At 43.0% G+C, this 20,093-nt stretch overlaps 1 protein-coding gene across 3 annotated transcripts in view; it reads left to right on the top strand.

Moving 5' to 3' along the window:
• SCG5 (secretogranin V) overlaps positions 1–20,093 on the top strand; it is a 58,162-nt gene that overhangs the window by 24,042 nt on the left and 14,027 nt on the right. For all 3 annotated transcript variants that reach the window (XM_011932706.1, XM_011932705.1, XM_011932704.1), the window contains exon 3: positions 17,297–17,446. In XM_011932706.1, the coding sequence (XP_011788096.1) occupies positions 17,297–17,446 (150 nt within the window). The remainder of the gene's footprint in view (positions 1–17,296; positions 17,447–20,093) is intronic.

Genomic DNA, 20,093 nt, shown 5'->3' with positions numbered 1-20,093 from the left:
TGGTTCTTAGTATATTCACATAGTACAATCAATTTTAGATTTTTTATTGCCCCAGAAGGAACTCCGTTCCCCTTATCCATTCCCCCCATCTCAGCCCCTTACTCCTTCCCTCAGTCTCCTTTCCCCAGGCACTGGAAACCACTACTCTACTTTCTATGTCTGTGAATTTGCCTCTTCTGGACATTTCATATAAATGGAATCATAGAATAGGTGGTCTTTTATGGCTGTCACTACTTGTCCTAGCCATTGCTACACTAGCTTGACTTTGTGGCAGGAGGCATCAGGGTATCCAGATAGACTAAACTGTTTTAAAAGAAACAGCATTTCCAGGCTGGCTAGGATCATCACAATTACCTGGGAAGCTTAAAATGAAAGATTCCTGGCCCCTAATCTCTCCAGTAATTCAAATATGGTAGTTCCAGGGAGTCTGAGCTGCTTGGGATTTTTTCATTGCCACCAGTGATTCTAACGATTGCCTAGCTGTAAGCAGTGGGACTCAAGTTTTGAACAGAGGCATGAGACGAAAATGGTATTTCCCTGCAGATGGGCTGTACCAGCTGCAGCTTTAAGTCCGGTGCCTCTCGTGGGAAAGGAACCACACCCTCGTCATTTGCCACATCTACACCGCAACACTGGTTCATCTCAGACTATCATCTTTGACGAGGCATGACAACAGTGCATATTTGAAGGCCATCAAACCAATGATATTAGCCTTGTTTACTGTTCATCTGGAAAATATGTCCCATGTGGTATGAGTAGGAAGAGCACTGAATTTGAATTCTGAATCTCACCAGGGTGTTCCACTGACTTCACTCAGGTGAGCACTCAGTGAAGTGGCCATGAGAGGTGACACACTGCACAAGTCAGGGCACTGGAATCATGGGACAAAATGGGACTTTAGAGAATGTCTTGTCCACCTGCTTCATTTCATAGTAGAGAAAATGAGGCCCTGAGAGGTAAAGTTCTTCCCTGAGGGTCATATGCCAGCTATCAGTAGTGTAGCCAGCACCAGGGTGACCTAGCCTTTGCCTCCTTCTGTTTCTGTGTGCCCTTCTTCCCTACGTTGCTCTCTTTTGGAATCCGAGAAATCACATTCAATCACTTTTCATTTTCAGAAATGAGGAAACCCAGGCCTCATTTGTCCATCGCTACAAGGCTAATTGATTTATATTTGCTTTGGGTGACTAGGAGTTAAAATAATGACAGATGAAAAATCCAAAATGGCATTTGTATACTGCTTTTAAGAGCAATCCACAACTGACTGAAATTTCGTGAGGCCTGAAACTGATGCAATTCGAAAACCTTTTTCAAGAAAAATAAAACACAATTGCAAATGAAAATTTCAGGTAGGTTCCAGGCCTTAGAAGCAGTCTGTGCCCATGAGGGGCCCTCATTCACTTCACTATAAATCCACCTCCAGGAGCAGTAATAAGGAGCTCCCTACTCACATGTGTGCTGCTAGGTTCTTCTGTTTGTATAAATAGCATGTGACCTGCTAAGTCACCTCCACTCTTACAGAATGGAGGCCATGCAGTCAACAAATATGTATTGAACCTCTGCTATCTGTAAGGAATACTGAAGGAAACGAAGAGAGGAAAATAAGCTACCATCCCTAAGTCAGGAGATGAGACACAAAGGCAGAAAGAAGGAATTCCTTCTCTGCTGTGGTCTGGGCCAGGGCGCCTACGGGAGCCCAGCCTCTGGTAGGTTTCCAGTTGTGGTCTCGCAGAAGCTTCCTCTCATAGTCATTCTTAGTCATTCTTCCCTCTCTGCCTATCAAATGGGGAAGCGGATGTTGACATGAGTAAACCCTTTGGGGTTTTTGGATGAAAAATGTTTCAAGATTTACAGGACATTTTTGGGGTTGTGCCTACCCAAAAAAGTCTCATATCTCACATCACTGCCTTGAAATGGATTACAGGTGCATTTATCCATCAGGGCCACATTCCCCTAAATGCACCTAATGGCACTGAAACAATTAGAATAACATAGGCATCCTGAATAATCCATGCCTCTTCTCAAGAAATTTTTTTCTATTTTTATTTTTGTAAAACAACTTCTTTATTCAGTTGTGTTTATTTAAATGATCACAACAGCATTAGGTTCTGATTTGGGGTGTGTTTTTTTTTTTTTAATGTGTTCGTTTGTTTTAAGTCTAGTTTCTGACCCTTTCTGAAAGATACAACATGGAGATAGGCCAGGAGGGAAACTAGTTTTAGGGTGTTCTCATTAAATTCATTTTATGTCATTTTTAATTATTAGGTTTACATTATTGAATTCCTGTGGGGAAGGAGGAGTCAGAGCTGTGAAGAAGTCAGAAGTGCCTGTAGGTAAAATCAAGTACTATTTGTCTCTAATCAAAATTGCCCTTTCCGTTGATAGGAGAAACGACTGGGCCTCCTTATCATCCAGAGTTCATTTTGTTTTTCGTGGCAGTTTCACTGTCTTTGGGAATTGAGCTTTTTGACATGTTAAAGCGTGAGGGGCATGAACACCTTGGCAGGGTTTGCAGTATCTCCCTTGAGTGCAGGATGGAGGGCTCCAGAGCTGGCAATGGAGGGCTCCAGAGGAATGGCTGGTGGCTTCTGATGTCACAACCAATCCTGCCACTCATGTGTCCCTCCCTGTTTTGAATCATGGATCTCAAACATCCTCAAAAGCTCTTCCATGGTAATTTCAAAACTCTGAACAAATCAATCCTAAGAAAAAATAAACATGCAGAGGGGCAGAAGGATATTTAGGGTATGCTTCTAATTAAAATTTTTAAGTTTTCCTTTTCAGAATCCTGTATGAGCTATTAAATATGAAAAAACAAACTTCCGAGTAGGAAAGCAACAAAGGCCATTACGCTTAGAGATTTTGAATCTTATAATAAACAAATAGGTCTTCTTTTCCCCGAGTGTTTCTTCTTATCCACACAAGGGAGTTGAGTAATGGCTACAGCTCTAAAATACTGAACATGGCTGCCTACTGAATTCAGCATCCATACGTAGGGATATGTTACATAAGATGCACATACTTTGTTTCTATTAGCGTGTGAAACAGTGAACATGCCTGCTCTTATAAAGCGTCTAGTAAAGGAACTACAAAAGAAACACATCTACTGGGCACTCTCACACTGGCCGAGGTAGGTTGGAACCATCTGGATGCTTGCCTGTGCCATAGTTAACCTCATGACTATCCAGTTTGCCAGTTATCCAGGCCCATTTACCTCTGGTCCCACTCAGCGAGCCCTTTGGCTATTTCTCTGTTCACTGGCACCTAAAGTCAAGGAGAAAGAAATGAACATTTATTAAGTGCTATGTCTGTACCAGTTAATCTTCTCAGTGAAGTATTATTATCACCCCTGTTTTACAGAGAAGGAAACTAATATTCAAAGGGGTAAGATAACTTGTTCAGGACCACATATGTTTTTTAAGTATCGAGCTCATGCATTATAAAGTGACCACACTAGCTAACATTTATGAAGCACAAGATTTGCCAGAATTCTTGCAAAAAGCCTTACAGGGACTATTTTATTTTATCCTCATACCAACGGCTTAAGGAGGGTATTACCTAAATATTCTTTTTTTACAGATGAGGTCATACAGCTAGTGTGATGGAGCCAATATTCAAACTTAAGCATCTGGATTGCAGGCTGCACTTTTGATCGCCATGCCTAGCTTCCTCTATGCACCTGCTCTGACCGATTTGGTATTCACAGGCCCATGAGGCTACTGAACACCTGAAATATGGCCGGCTCGTGTTGTGATGTGCTCTAAGTATAAACCACACACCCTATTTGGGAGACAGTATGCCAAAAAGAATATAAAAAGTGTTGTTGGCAATTGTTTATATCAATTACATGTTGAAATGATAATTTGGATATATTGGGATAAAAATTATTAAATTTAATTTCACTATATTTACTTTTTGAAATGAGAAGACTAGACAATTTAAAATTACAAATGTAGTTCATATTCTGTTTCTTTAGAACAGCACTGCTATATACTAATTTAAAATAATATATAAAGGGGACTGGAACTGACTCAGGCCAATGTTATTTTTCATCAGTAGTTCTAGTTAAAAATTTGGTTGGAGTGGGTGGATGGGAAGGTTGAAGCCATTTTTAAAGATAAGTTTGGTGTTTTTATGAATTTGAGTTATGTGTGCTTTCTTCACCCCTTTTACCATGTGTGGGTAAGAGACTTGCCATTTTTAAGGATCAAAAGAATTCTGTGAGGTGTATTTCCAGTGTCTGTGTGTAGTGCTGCAGCTGTCTGAGCGCGTCGCCAGAGGCACCTCCTTTGGCCTGTAAGGCACGAATTGCTCACCACTGTCCACACAGCTTTGTGACCGCCTTTGAGTCTTTCTCTTCTAACATAACATTGGCTTCTAGCTCCAGGTGTGGTTCCTGGCACAAAGCTGATAATAAGCAGTGAATACTGTTTTGTTTGGTTTGTCGTAGTTTTGTTATTTATTTATTTATTTAGACACAGAGTCTCACTCTGTCGCTCCAGCTGGAGTGCAGTGAGTGGCGCGATCTCGGCTCACTGCAGCCTCCACCTCCTGGGTTCAAGTGATTCTCCTGCCTCAGCCTTTCGAGTAACTGGGACTACAGGCACACACCAGCACGCCTGGATAATTTTTTTGTATTTTTATTACAGATGGGGTTTCACCATGTTGGCCAGGCGGATCTCAAACTCCTGACCTCAAGTGAGCCGCCTGCTTTGGCCTCCCAAACTTACGGGATTACAGGCGTGAGCCACTGGGCCCACTTTATTCTTAACACCTATTGCCAGGCAGAGGTTGCATGGATATAAAAGAGAGAAATTGGGAATATTTGTATAAGATGGGAAACCACAGGCCAGGAAAGCATTACCAAAGGGTTGTAGAGGATTTAGTCTGAGCCCCGTCCCCCTCCCCAACACACACGACCACATGCCGTCCCGAGGCTAGAATTAACCCCCGCTCCACCAACAGCAGCCACCGAAAAATAGTAATAACTGCCAGGAACTCAGAAACAGAAAAGAATTTCTACGAGATTACTGTCCAAAACAAATGTTTATTCTAGCCATTTATAAAAAACACTTACGGATTTACGGAAGTTTAGGATAGAGAAAAAGAAGTAGGGGAATGGTAATTAATGCAGGTACAAATTTGTAAGACCAAGTGAGAATCACGTTCCTTGTCGTGGCCCAAAAGGCCTTGTCAGACCCAAATGGAGTCTCCTCGTTTTAGTCTACAGACACATGGAGGGAAGTGGCATGATGGAATAATTACATTCGCAAGCCATGTACCCCCAATCTGTGCTAGGGCCACTCCCCTGGCCAGTGCAGAACCAGGCCAGCTGGTGGAAGGGGCTCTGAACGGGCACAGCACTGCCAGGCCCTGCCACTCCCACTTCATCCCATCCAGAATAGGCCCAACACAGTTCCTGCTTCCCCTTATTCACACCCCCCCAACCATAGTCCCCAGTGACCTGCTTCCTCTGTGAAGCCCAGGCTGACTGGAAGGTGAGCCTCAACAGAAACCAGCAGAGAGCTTTGGGTCTGGGGCGGAGGATCACCTCCACTATGACGGTGTCTTGGTGTTAATGTCATCTGTTGGCTCAGCCGTTCTTTGCTTCCGTCTTCCCTAAGCTCCTGCAGATCTCCTTTACTTGTTGCTTTCGTGTTGGAAGCTATCTCCTTGGACGCTGGGTCGCTAATTATAAACTCCCTGTGCATTTACCTGGCTCTGCTTTGGCCCCTAATGACTTTATTTCTGCCTGCAGGATTGTCATTGCCATTGCCGCTTTTCCTTACCTGGGAACCTGACATACTCTGCTTATCCCTTGAGCTGGCACACCAGGGGGCCTGGAATTCCTGTTGGTGAAGACACTACTTTAAGAGAATAATCCCAGAAATCCTCTAAGTTGCAAATATATCATACAGGAGCAGAGTACCACATGTGAATTAGCACTCATTATCATGTTAGTAAAGAAGCTGACCCAAAACGATGATACATAGGACCTGCTATGTCATTGAGAACAGAGAGGTGGGGCTCAGGTTCTGGACAAATGATGTCATAAGTAAGTATAGTTTCAGAAAGGAAGATGAAGTGGGAGCTTTAGATAATTGGAGGTGGTAGGCCTGTATATAGAACCAGATGCTGGAGGGCCCACGTCCATATTTTTACTTTACAGTTTTGTGTCCATATCCTCACCTACTCCCAACCACCCCCACAGTTCTATATCCCATTATTTTTTCAATATAACTGATCCTCAGCTCAAGCTCCACTCTGACGCTCAGCTCAGCCATATAATTTCAGCAAAGATTATAAAATAAAGATTTTAAAGGACAAACGTGAGCCTTAACCTTAGTATAAAAGCATGCTTAGCCTTCATACAAGTTGCCAAGTTGAGACTTCATTTCAGACAGCAAATAAAAGTTATATGAAGGACCTAAAAGTACTACCGCAAATTACCTATTTGAAATGGCTTTTTCGAAACCTGCTAACTTCACAGCTCTCCTAAAAAGGCTGTATTTCCAGGTTATTTTATTTTGGGGTTTCGTGTGTATGTGTTAGAGGGGGTGGGGTTTGTGGTGACTACAGAAAAATTAGTTAAATTCATAGGATAAAATTTGAACTTTTGCAAATAAGTAAACAGCCAAAACAAACACCACTTCAGAAAAAAAAAAAATACATTTTCTCCTTTTGAAAAGCAAGCAATGCTTAAGCAAAATACCTTAAAAGTGAACTAAAAAGCTTTTCTAAAATAAACAACTCTGCTTGTGATCCTAAATTGGGACCACATGTAGATGTGAAAGCTACAAATGCAGTGCACTCAGAATTTGCGTCTCTGCCTTCACTGTTTGCGTGCCTCTGAGTACATGATGATAATGTTGCCTTTGGTCCCCAAGGAGCCTGAGTTTTTTAGATCCTAGTATGAGGGCAAAAAGCAGAAGAAGAAAGGAAAGGAATGAAAACAAATGCCTTTCAAGACAAAATATCTGAATGGGTTTCACTTTGCTTATCTGCCAACAGGCTCAACCCAATTTAGATCTCTCCTACAAGGACAGGATAGTGCCAGCCGGGGTGTCTGCCCTTGCCGTCTATGTGGGGCAGTCCCTGTGAGGGACCAGGCTCAATTCAGAGCAGAAGGATCACTCTAGCAAACTGCCTGGGCCAGCCGTCTGCCCTGAGGCAAGTCAATGAATAAGCCAATTCAGCACAGATAGAATCATTCCTTTGTTTTTCTCAATTACCAAATGCTGTGTGCTTTGGGGTCACTTGTGTGAGTTTAGAGAATGTGAATATTGCAACATAAACCCTCGCCATTCTAAACAGCTTAAACTCGATTCTGTTCCTAGGGAGGAGAGCTGAGGTGATAATACCCATTTCTAAGTATAAACTATGGTGTGTTCATTTTCTCATTCCAGGAGACACATTTCTCTCTCTGCTAGTGCTGCTGGTCTCTTCCAGCAAGCACAAGCATCAGATATGTGTTTATGTGGACATATTTTGTCCCCTATTACTGGAGAGCAAGCTCCTTGAGAGAAGGGATTATGCTGCCCGGATAAGTAGCTTTTGTTAGGCAAAGCATGACTTTATTTAGTTTTGAATTGATAAGGAGGCACTGATGTTAGTAAAAAGCTCAAATGTTCTGAGCCCTGTTGCTCAATACCTCAAACACAGGACCATGATCACCACAATGAAAAATATGTAGGATCATTCATTTCAGCTCTGTTAATTGTGCGATTAGGAAATGTTGACCAGATAGTAAAACCAGCTACCATTCACGGAGTGCTTATTCCATACCAGGTACTGAGGTAAGCATTTTACATCCAGTATCTGATTTGATCCTCCCACAAGCATGTTATCCCCAGGTTAAAAGGGGAGAAATTGAGGTCCAGTGAGATTGGGAGGTTATGGGAGGTTATCCCACAGTGTGTGGCAGAATGTGGACTTGAACTCAGGGCCCTGACAACAGGAAGGTAAAAAAGCCTCTTTGTATAAACAGTGCTCTCGTTTCTGCGGGTCCTCCGGAAATGAAAATAGTTGCTTTTCGTAAATCGGTTTGAATGTTGGGACCCTCGTTTCTCACCAGGAGTCAAGGCCGAAAGGTCTTAATACATCGAGTGGATTTTGAGAAAGGATGTGTGGAAATGACTCTGTTCTTTTCATTTCTTTTATCTCACCTCAATTACTTGGGTTGCAGGAAGCAGAAACGTGGGGGTCAGACATCTAAAATGTGAAGTTCCACCCTCGTGTTGGCCACTTCTTTCAGGCTCCTTTCCCCATTCATAGGGGCCAATCTGTTTGTCCCTCTCCTGCTCTTTCTCCTTGCCGCTGTCTTCTTTCCGGTGGAGACACACGTGTGGTGGAACTGCCTGGGTGCTTACTGAGAAGGGGAAACCCAAGCGCAGATTGTACAGAAGCTGACTGATGAGCCCTCTGGTTGTGGACAAGTGATTGCGCTTTCTGTGGAATTGTGTGCTTACTTCAAGTTGTGAAAAAACAAAACAAAACTTTTGGGGCAAGTTGGACCTTAGGAAGGAGATTTCTGGGTCTGTGACTTCTCTTAGCCCCCAGTGCCTGGTGCCCGCGGCCGGTGTCGCCTCAGGGAGTCCAGGCTGTTCTGTGGCCTCCAGAAGGAGCCACCCCGCCCCTTCCTCGCCCCACTCCACTTTGCCTTCCCTTAGCCTGGGGAGGCTTCCCGCCCTCCGCCTTCTCTCCTGGTCTCCTTGGGCGCTGCTGCGCTCCAACCTTCAGCTCTGTCCGAGTCTGCGTGGGGGAAACCAAAGGAAGCAGGCGGTGTCTGGAGTGCCCCATCCCACTGCTTCAGGCTCCCAGACCGCTGACAAAAGGAAAACTGGTCCGTCGCTTTCTGAACGATGTATCGAGACCGCAGTGTATTTTTAGCATCTGCTGTTTGTGGTAACATAAGTGAAAACTGCTGGACCCGTTCCCTTCAGCTGAATGGCTGGTATTCAGGGCAGTGTGCCCACTCCCTGCCAGACGCTCCTCATGGAACTCCCTTTTTACGAGGTGGGCGACTGGCTCCCTGGCACCAGGCTGCCCCACCAAAATTCTCCTTTATTGCCCAGCGCCAGTGCCCCGTTGCCTGAGTCCCCAGGGCTGCAGGCAGGGTGAGGGGTACGAATGGGACGACACTGGCTGCGGGCTTGTCAGGGTGTTCCCAAGTTGTGTGGCAGAGTCTGGAGGGCAGGGGTTGTCTGGATGTTCCCAACCTCCAGCGTGAGATGGGCACTCAGGTGCGAAGGAACCTTGGTGGCGAGGCCGACAGGTGGCATCCCATTTCAGAGCCATTTTGCCAGTGCCTGGCTCTGCAGTGGTCACGGACGCTGAAGATCCCCTGAGTGACCTGGAAACTATGAGAGACTCCAGTTACCCCAACAGGTCATTCTACTAACGGTGGCTGTGGAGCTCCAGCTCATCTTTGGAAGATGGAAACGCACTGGAAAGGGTACGAATGGACGCAGAAGGCCTCGTCAGGGCTCTCCCAGTGCCACTGTAGAGTGGACGCAGGGCTGGAATCCAGAATAGCACTGACTTGCTGAGTGGCTTTAGGCAAGAAACCTTTCCGCAGGACTCACTTCCTCACTTAGAATTATGAATAGTGATTCTCGTCCTACTGACCTCACTAGGACGCTTTTCATAAGGATGAAAGCACTTTGAAACTGCTGAAACCATAACATTACGGGGGAAACGAAAGAGTGACCAAGTAGCGCAGGTCCCATTTATGTTCTTAATTTCTGACCAACCTTAACATCCATCAAAACTGCCCCCACTAGCCGCAGCCAGGAGAGCCCTTGCATCGTGGTGGGACATCATGAGGCTCTGCAAAGGACATCACTGATACCATGAGAACTCGCTTTCAAGGGAGGTGTTTACCTCTAATTCTCACAGAATTAGCCTAAGAAATGGGGCAGCAGGATCCTTTCCTTGCAAAGTGTGAGCAAGTACCTCTGTAGAGTAAAACCTTAAGTGAAAAGACTACAACTGCAGTGACAGCCCCTTTATCTGAAACTGCAGACTTTTAAAAGGTTCTTAGCAGCCATACCGATGTCACAAATTCCATAAAGCAAGATCGCCTAGGCACACTCTTGGAGCTAATTTTCTCTCATTTTAAATATAATTCGAATAGGCCTGGCTCTCTCATTTTCTAGCCCCTTGTTACTGAAAATGTGGCTCATGGACCAGCAGTGTCTGCACTACGTGGGAGCTCGTGAGGAATGCAGAACCTCAGGCCCCACCCTTCACCTTGGATCAGAATCCACATGGGGATAAAGATCCCCGTGTGCGTGTGGGCGCGCGTGCGTGCGCATATGTGCTTGTGTGAGTGCATGTGCGTGCGTGTGTGGTGTGTGTGTGCGTGCGTGTGCGTGCATGCGCGTATGTGCTTGCGTGCGTGCATGTGCATTGTGTGGTGTGTGTGCGTGCATGTACGTGTGTAGTGTGCGTGTGTGTGCGTGTGTAGTGTGCGTGCACGTGCGTGTGTGTGTGCACGGGCATGTGTGTGTTGGGGGAAGGTAAAATTAGAAGGGACTTGCAGGGCCTAGGTGCACTCTCAATTTGTGTTTCATTATGGAAAGGATTTGGGATGACTACAATTAATAACCTGGAGGTGACAACATTAAAAACAATTGTATCTGGGACCATTTAATATAGTTTTTTTTTTTTGACACTGTGTCTCACTTTGCTGCCCAGGCTGGAGTGCAGTGGCGTGATCTCGGCTCACTGCAAACTCCATCCCCCGAGTTCAAGTGATTCTCCTGCCTCAGCCTCCTGAGTAGTTGGGACTACAGGCGCCTGCCTGTAATTGTATTTTTAGTAGACACGGGGTTTCACCATCTTGGCCAGGCTGGTCTTGAACTCTTAACCTCGTGATCCACCCGCCTCCGCTTCCCAAAGTGTTGGGATTATAGGCATGAGCCACCGCGCTCGACCCATTTAATATAGTATTACACCCGAAGCCCTTTAATCCTATGAGAATATACTATTACAACACTGTATAGTCATTGATATTCCCAAATTATCAAGAACAGGAAAGTCATTCCCCTGCTGTTTATTTACCTAATATTCGTAGTGGAAAATTTTCCTTTAAAATGGTTAAATAAATCTTGATCTTAAACCGATGCTTCAGTGATCTGAACACTACATGAAACAGCGGTTCTCTCTCGAGATAAGTGAGATATTCCTATAATCGGAAACCTCAGTTAACTCAGATTTTGTTTTTTTGTTTTTTTTTTTTTTTGAGATGGAGTCTCGCTCTGTCGCCCAGGCTGGAGTGCGGTGGTCGGATCTCAGCTCACTGCAAGCTCCGCCTCCCGGTTTTACACCATTCTCCTGCCTCAGCCTCCCAAGTAGCTGGGACTACAGGGGCCCGCCACCTCGCCTGGCTAGTTTTTTGTATTTTTTAGTAGAGACGGGGTTTCACCGTGGTAGCCAGGATGGTCTGGATCTCCTGACCTCGTGATCCGCCCGTCTCGGCCTCCCAAAGTGCTGGGATTACAGGCTTGAGCCACCGCGCCTGGCCAGATTTTGTTTTTTATGCACAACATTTTGGAGAGTCAAATGATATCAAGATAAGATGTGATAACAGAGATTTACTCTAACATTAAACAATGAAAAAAACTCTACCAGTGCAACAAAAAGGCCATGACTGTTTAGAGCCAAGTAAAACTTTGGGGATCAGAAGGTATTTAATTTACATATTTCTGTTTACTAGGTACTAACAACTGATCTTCAAAATCATGGAGACAGGAAAATGGATTTGAAACCCAAGGGAGTTTTTAAGTAACGGGAAAAGTTAGTGCCCTGTTCTGGACAAGCAATCATTGGAGTTGTTAGACTCCAGCTGGTGGTCCCTGGGAGTGCTGTTGGGGGCTCTGTTGACACCAAACGAGACCATGAGTGGCAAAGCCTGGAGCTGTGGTTGATCAGATCTCCAGGGCCAGGGAGAGACTGAAACCAACCAGGTCAACTTGCCAGCTGAATTGCCAACCTCAAAGGGATACGTACAGAAGGGAGAATTGGAGGCACATAGCAGAGGGTGAGAATGCAGAGAAGAGCAGGATGCGGTCAAAAGATTGGCAGATTTTTATGGAGGGTTCCAGCACAGGCCAAGAAAGATTCAAGGGCTCTGACTCAAATAAGACCAACTCTTCTTCTTTCTCACTCCTTTGATAATTACATCTGAGTGCAACTTTATTACCATGGCAATACAAAGAAAGTCTACCAATGATTTGATATCTAGAGCTTGGAAATAAACAGCTGCATGGTACCAATTTTATTTTATAAAGCAAAGTTTATATAAACACAACTGGACTTAAAACTCATTTGGCAAGAATTAAATATTTTCCATTTATTCTAGAGACATTTGTAGAGTGCCATGGCTGTGGTGGAAACATAAATAAAGCATCATCACAGGACAGGATTAATTAATTGCCTGAAATAATTTCAAAGCTGTAAGTGAAAGATCCTGTCCTTATTAATGGTATTCTTTTCTCAAATCAGCAGATTTTGAAATCTCACAAGCTTTTGACTCATCTCTCTCCTGTGCACTGCTAGAAATCTTATTTAACTCATGTTGCAGCCACCCTAATTCCAGTCCTTGTCATTTCACTCCTGAGTTTCAGCAACACTCTTACAGCAGAATTTAATTTCTCTCCAACCTAGCTTTGTACAGTGGTCTGGTCTCTATACCACCATCTATTGTCTATACCACAATACATTATGTTGGGCATATATCTTATTCTGTACTATTGGCTTATTGTGTTAGTCATGAGTAACCAACTAGAATGAAGAACGAACTAGAGAACAGGAACTATGTCTTTCACATTTATATCTTCTATAGCACCTAACATAATTATTGCTACACAGTGTGTTGCTACAGGAAGTCTTCCATGACCTAGATCTGGGCTAGATACTTCTCCTCTACACAACTGTGACACACTGCCGTACCCCGGTTACATTATCAGTGCATTACAACTGGCTGTATTATGTTTGTTTCTTTTTGTTTCTCTATGAACCATGAGAGCAGCGCCTACATTTATCTGGTTCATCACTGACCCTCTAGTACCTAGTCCAGGTTTTGATTATATATTACGTGCTCAATACATATTTTTAGATCGATTGAGTTATTTGTCGTTGGTTGTTAGTGCAGTAAGACAGTGAAGGAGGCTGGGATGAATAGACCAAATGGCATCCATAGCATCATATTATTTTGTTTGACTTGGCTTCAGGTACGATAGATCAACATAACCTAAATATTCTAGTGAACCAGATAACTGGCATTTGGCTGGATTTGCAACTGTATAATGTTAAAATTATTTTATTTTCTATACCTGTTTAATTGTCTATAAAATTCTAGCTCCTGGAGCGCAAAGGACAGCATTTTTTACTTCTGCATATCTCCCTCAGTTCCTACCTCAGTGAGTGTTTCTTGATTTGACATCATTAAATGCAGTTTAAAAAGAGTCTGTGTTCTAATCTATCTGCCTAGTGCTAAACATCTGTTGCTTCCTAACAAGTGCTGCATTCATTTTAATGGCACTGGTGCACAGAGGTAAACAGAGCCTTGGCAGGCCTTCCATAAGGGAAACTGTTTGCTTCCTTCATTAATTACTAATGGAGCATTAAGACACGCATTCCGCCTTGAGCCAAGTTGGATAATTCCTGGCACTTAATGCTAGAGTGCTTTCAAAAGTTGAGACAAGTATTGACACACCAGACAGCCTGCCCTCTAGCAAGCACAGTGGTGGCTGTAGTGCCAACATCATATAAAGCTTCAAGTCTATCAATACCAAGTGTACTGATATGTCTAACCTTTGCAGCTATTGGGTTAATGTGGAATAATATGCATCCCTGCACTAGCTCCGAAGGTAGCTATCACAGGTGAACTGGATGAATCACCAGAAAGATACAGAAAGGTTAAAAATAAAAGGATAATCAAAGATTTACCAATGAAACACAAATAGAGTGAGAGTGGCAAACTAATAGAACTATAAATCAATATATGATTTATCAGTTTATATTTAGCAGCCAATTACCAACACAATTAAAGTGAAACATTTATACCCTTGGATATGCTAACTAGTATAGCATCAAAATGATAAAAACAGTAAGAAATAAGAGAATGACAGTCACTTATTGTTAGTAGTAGAGTTTAACGTATAATCATCAGATTATGATAGACTAGAGATAAAATGTGAATATGGATATAAAAAGAATATAATTAAAATGTTGATAAATTGGCTATATTTAGATGTTTATGGGTTATATAAAATATCTTATATTACGTATTCACATGGAAAATTTCCAAAAATAATACGGTAGTTTACAAAAGAAATTCTTTTTTTTTTTGAGACAGAGTCTTGCTCTGTCTCCCAGGCTGGAGTGCAGTGGCCCGATCTCAGCTCACTACAACCTCCGCCTCCCAGGTTCAAGTGATTCTCCTGCCTCAGCCTCCCAAGTAGCTGGGACTACGGGCGTCCGCCACCACTCCTGGCTAATTTTTGTTTTTTTTTTTTTACTAGAGACGGGGTTTCACCATATTGGCCAGGCTGGTCTCAAACTCCTGACCTTGTTATCTGCCCACCTCAGCCTTCCAAAGTGCTGGGATTACAGGTGTGAGCCACCGCACCCGCCCACCTTTTTTTTTTTTTTTAAAGTGCAGAAATTTTACAGTTTCTTTCATTACAAAACAGTGACCTAGATCTGTGCTAGATACTTCTCATCATTCTCGTCACAAGGCAATGAAATATAATATAAATGTAAACAAAACAAGAAACAACCACTTGATTTTGCCTGACTTTGGGGGCTAGAGGAATCAGCAGAGGTAAGATTGTCCTTTTAAGGTTAAACTGTAATCAACGCAGCACACAAAGTCAGAGTGATGCAATGTCACTTCAAGGAGACAATATGATCCCCAGGGCACTGAGATCGAGTCCTGATTCTACTGAATATATTAACATTTCCAAGGGGGGAAAAAAAAGTGTGAATCCAAGGAAGAGCTGGTTCAGTCAGAACAACAAAGGCAAGTGCTCGTGTTCATCCAGGGACAAGGGAGCCTCATTCAACCGGACTTAACTAATCCAGCCTGTGGCAGGATCCTCCTTCGGGAGAAGATGGAAGCATGGTGTTATTTTTGCCTGATTTTGCTCAAATTTCATGCCCACCAAGGCACCTTTTGATTGTAAACCAGCCTCTCCTGTATAGGTCTGCGTACACCATGATTGTGCATTAAGGGAACTGTGAGTGTGAGGCTCCTGGGTCCCCGTGGAGTCGGTAAGTATGAAATCCTGCCAAGAAATGATCTGCTGTGGTGCTGGACAAGGAAGCTTCATGAGCCTTATAGATTGTTAAGGCTACAAGAAAAGAAAGTCCCGAAATTCACATGCATTCATATGTTAACTTGGTAACTTGGTAAAACAAGTTATGGAGTATAAGTTGTTCTTAATTCACTGCTGTGTTTTGGTTCTCAGAGTAGGTTTTAGTATGTATGAGACACTTAAGTATTTGTTAAAGACGTGAAACAAGTAGGAAAGGACAGGATTATTTAGCAAATGCTGGTGGGATAATTGGTTAACTATGTTACATACACTAAAATAAATAACATGGATTAAAGAGTTAACTCACAAATGGAAAAACTGAAAGAATTATCCAAATGTCAGTAGTACTTCTGAAGGGGCAATGATTTTGTGCATTTAGAAGGATAAGAAGAAATCAAAAAGGAGAATAAAAATGAGAAATCTGACTACATAAATATTAAAAACGTATGTTAGCAAAATACTATAATAGTAACCAGAATTCAAAGTCAGACAACATGGGAAAATATTTGCAGAAAAGGCGACAGCCAGAGGCCTTGTATCTTATTATGTAAAATGTTCATACAAATTGATAAGAAAAACATTGAAATTCCAAGAGCATAAACAAACAGCTCACATAAAAGAAATTAAAATTAGTAAACATATGGGAAGATATTTGACCAAGCTGGTAATCAAAGACATTCAAAATAAAATGGTAATTTAAAAAAATTTGAATTAGCAAAGAAAATATAAACATTGATTTTCATAAAACCCAATGCTGGCGAGAATGTTGCAAAAGTTGTATTTCATATTTTGCTGGTGATGGCTTATAAATTGGTACCTCCTTTTTGGAAAACAATTTGGCAATACAATATCAAAAGTCGTTATAATGTTTTATAGCCTTTGACCCAGTAATTTGACTTCTGGGAATCTATCCTGAGGAAAATTAATCCAAAATATGGAAAACATTAAATGTCTAAAATGAATTGGGAAACACTAATTGTCTCACAATAGGGGAGTGGTTAATATGCTGTAGTACAGCCATTGGACTAAAAACTACATAGCCATTTATAATTACAGGAATAGAGACCATGCAGCCAAATGGAAAGATGCTTGTGCTTTAATATTAAATAAAAATGGATATATCTTTTGTATAAAAAGATACATAGCAACAATTGGAGTAAGTACACCAAATTTTAAGTGGCTGAGCTAAAATAGCAGGATAACAGTGACTTTATCTTTTTTCATAATGTGCTTTCAGCCTGTATATCTGGATGGCAATTGCCTTCCTTTCTTGCCCCAAGTCCTGCCCAAGCTCCATGTCCAGCTTCCAGAGCCCTGCCTATGTTGGTGCCACTCAATTTCCAGCTTTTCCAAGAAGCCCTCCCATCCCATCAGCCAAATGGAACTCTCCCTTTCCCATGCTCTCTCTGTTTTTTTTTTTTGAAACAGAGTTTTGCTCTGTCGCTCAGGCTGGAATGCAGTGGCATGATCTTGGCTCACTGCAACCTCCACTTCTCGGGTTCAAGTGATTCTCCTGCCTCAGCCCCTTGTTTAGCTGGGATTACAGGCATCTGCCACCATGCCCTGCTAGTTTTGTAATTTTTTTTTTTTTTAGTAGAGACGGGCTTTCATTATGTTGGCCAGGCTGGTCGTGCACTCCCAACCTCAGGTGATTCGCCTGCCTCGGCTTCCCAAGTGCTGCAGTTCCAGGCGTGAGCCACCACGCCTGGCCCCTCTCCCATGCTCTCGTGATGCTGTATTCACATTTATTTTACAGGACAGTATGCAGTTTGCCTTGTATGGAAATCATATGTGTACAGTATGCGTCTGTTTCTGCAACTAAATTTCTAAACCCCTAGAGAGCAAGAACCATTTCATTTATTTTTCTCTCCCCACAGCAGAAGGCACAGGGCTTCTCCTGTTTGATATGCCTGAAGAAATATTAGTTGAAATTAATTTAATTGCACTGCAGTGAACTACTTCTGATTCCCTTGCAGGTGGAGCTCATGAAGGACTTCAGCATTTGGGTCCTTTTGGCAACATCCCCAACATCGTGGCAGAGTTGACTGGAGACAACATTCCCAAGGACTTCAGTGAGGATCAGGGGTACCCAGACCCTCCAAATCCCTGTCCTATTGGAAAAACAGGTAACGGACATGCCCTTGAGTTTCCATGGAAAGTTGGGGCTTTGGAAGGAAATGAGAAATTCTAACATCAGCTATGAATATTCCCAGAAATTGTTATTTCCATTCTGATGAGCCCATGCATATTTGTAAGTAGATGGGAAGGGGAAATTTATTCTAGAATTTTTGTGTGAGCTCTGTGTTCAGACACAACATAGGATCTTCCCCTGCTGAGGCTTTACTTTCTTTCTGTGTCTCTCCTTCTTTGGGAATTGATGCACTTTTCTGCACTTGCTACTTTTTTAATGAAAAGGGGGAACATTTTTTTTTTCCTTTTCCGTGATACAACTTCTGCTGATTTTTAATGTCTTTGGAACTAGTTATTTTGTGGATTATCCTGCCTGTTTGTTTTCCTCACTCCTCATGACAGTCGACATTCTAACAGTGTCATGTGTCAACACTGAGTTAGCATCCATCCTAAAATCCTGTTTATTTGGGGGCCAGGAGGTGGCATGGGACAGAAGAGGTTCAGGAGGAAGCTGGTTAAGGAAGAAGGTTGAAATTCTCCATGTTGTTCACGCATCCCACCCACTTTCCTACTCGCTAATGCCAAAGACAATGGTGAGTGGGCTTCACTTACATCGGGCTTTGAGCAGCTGACCTTGGTGGTGAAGAGTAGTGGCTCTAGACTCTGACTACCTAAGTTCAAACTCCAGGTCAGCCTGTGGGACCTTAAGTTAATTAATCACTTTCTACCTCAATTTCCTTATTTGCAAAATGGAGGTCATTGTGGCAATGAAATAAAATTATCCGTGTAAAGCATTTTAGCACGGCACCTAGCACAGAGTAAGGACTCTTTAAATGTCATCCTGATTATAATTAGCTTTGCTGCCCCTAGTAAATAATGCACCTCTTACCTTGGGCTTGTGTTAGCTTCTAGCACCAGAGTATTCTTTTCCTGCAAGCCTAATAATAATAATAGTTGGGATTTATCAGGTTGGTGCAAAAATAATTGCAGTTTCTGCCATTGCTTTCAATGGGAAAAACTGCAATTACTTTTGCACCAATCTAATATTATTTCTACTTTATATTAGGAAAACAGAAGCTTAGAGAGTAACTTGCGTAAGGTTATCCAGGTAACAAGTAGCTGAACCAAGACTCAAACCCAAGTCTACCTGATTAAGGACTGTGTACCTCAACCACCAGGACAACATACTGCCTTGCTCTGAAAATTGTGATAACATTAACTACTCAACTCTTTTTCTTCTTCTTCTTCTTCTTTTTTTTTGGAGATAGGGTCTTACTTTGTTGCCCAGGTGGGGGTGCAGTGGCACAATCATAGTAATTCTCTGCCTCAGCCTCCCGAGTAGCTGGGACAACCGGTGTGCACCACCATGCCCAGCTAACTTTTAAATTTTTTGTAGAGGTGGGGTCTCATGTTGCTCAGGCTAAGCTCAAACTCCAGAGCTCAGATGATCCTCCCACCTTGGCCCACCAAGGTCCTGGGATTATGGGTGTGAGCTACCACACCCAGACTTTGTTTTCTTATGAGGCCCATAACTGGTCTGACCTCGCCTTTTCTTAAACACAATGCAGGCTCTCTCTTAAAGAGACTGTCTTAAAAAAAGATGCTCCTCCTTTCGTTTCGGGTGAGGCCTCTGTTTTCCACGGGGCACAAAGCTTGCATCTTGAGGCAGAACAACCAAAGTAGTTGGATGTGACCAAGCCAATGTGTGGCTGCTGGGCCAGGAAGGCGGGAAAACCTGAATCACTGCCTGGCTCTAATCATTTCAGCCACCTTTTACTTGCTTGTAGGGTTTTGGATGGATAGGAGGAAAGACTAGATCAGAGTTTAGAAAGCGACAGTCTCCATTGTGAAATCCATTGGATGTGGTATAGTGCAGTGGTTCTTAAATCCCAGGACTACCACCAGCAGCAGCAGCACCTGGAAACTTGCTAAAAATGCAACTTCTCAGGCCCTACTCTGATTCAACCTATTGAATCAGAAAATTCTGGGGGTGGGACCCAGGAATTTGTTGTATGTAACCAGTCCTCCTCATGGTTCTAGTGCACACTGAAGTTGGAGAATGTTATAGGAGAATGGAAAGAGGTCCAGAGTTTGAACCAAGAGATCTGAGCTCTAGTGTTGACTGTAGTATATGCCACTTTCACTTTCTTGAGCCTTAATCTCTTCACCTATGGAGGGAAGACATAGACAGTGCCTTCAAAGAGCATACAATGTAGTTCTCGCTTGTCTGAAAACAAAAACAATAAAAACACAAAACCGTACAGACCTATGGAATCAAGCTCTAGTCTGTGCACTTAGGAGGTCTGAGAGGAGAGCAAGCTGGCCCAGTAGAATTGGACAAAATCCAAATCCAGACACTTTCTTGTCACAGGTTGTCTGCCATTTCCTTTGCTATCCTTCCATGAAACTAACGTATTCCCTCACTCTTTGTTCTGCACAATCTGCATTCCAAGAATGAAATCGCTTGCTAAATTTAGCCATTATTTGTGAGGAATTGTTTGAATCATGACACAGCAGAACACAGTTGAGCAATCCAAGAATAAAACCTTGACTTCTCCTTTCATGCCATGCTCCCCTCTGAATCGTGGCCCACTCACCCCCGATAGAGCAGCACAGCTCAAAGAGTCCATCTCAGCTTCAGAG

This window comes from Colobus angolensis, unplaced genomic scaffold (genome assembly GCF_000951035.1).
Source record: "Colobus angolensis palliatus isolate OR3802 unplaced genomic scaffold, Cang.pa_1.0 Scaffold97, whole genome shotgun sequence".
NCBI lineage: Eukaryota > Metazoa > Chordata > Mammalia > Primates > Cercopithecidae > Colobus > Colobus angolensis.
Note: the sequence above shows the minus strand (reverse complement) of the source record. Positions and strands in the feature narration are given on the sequence as shown.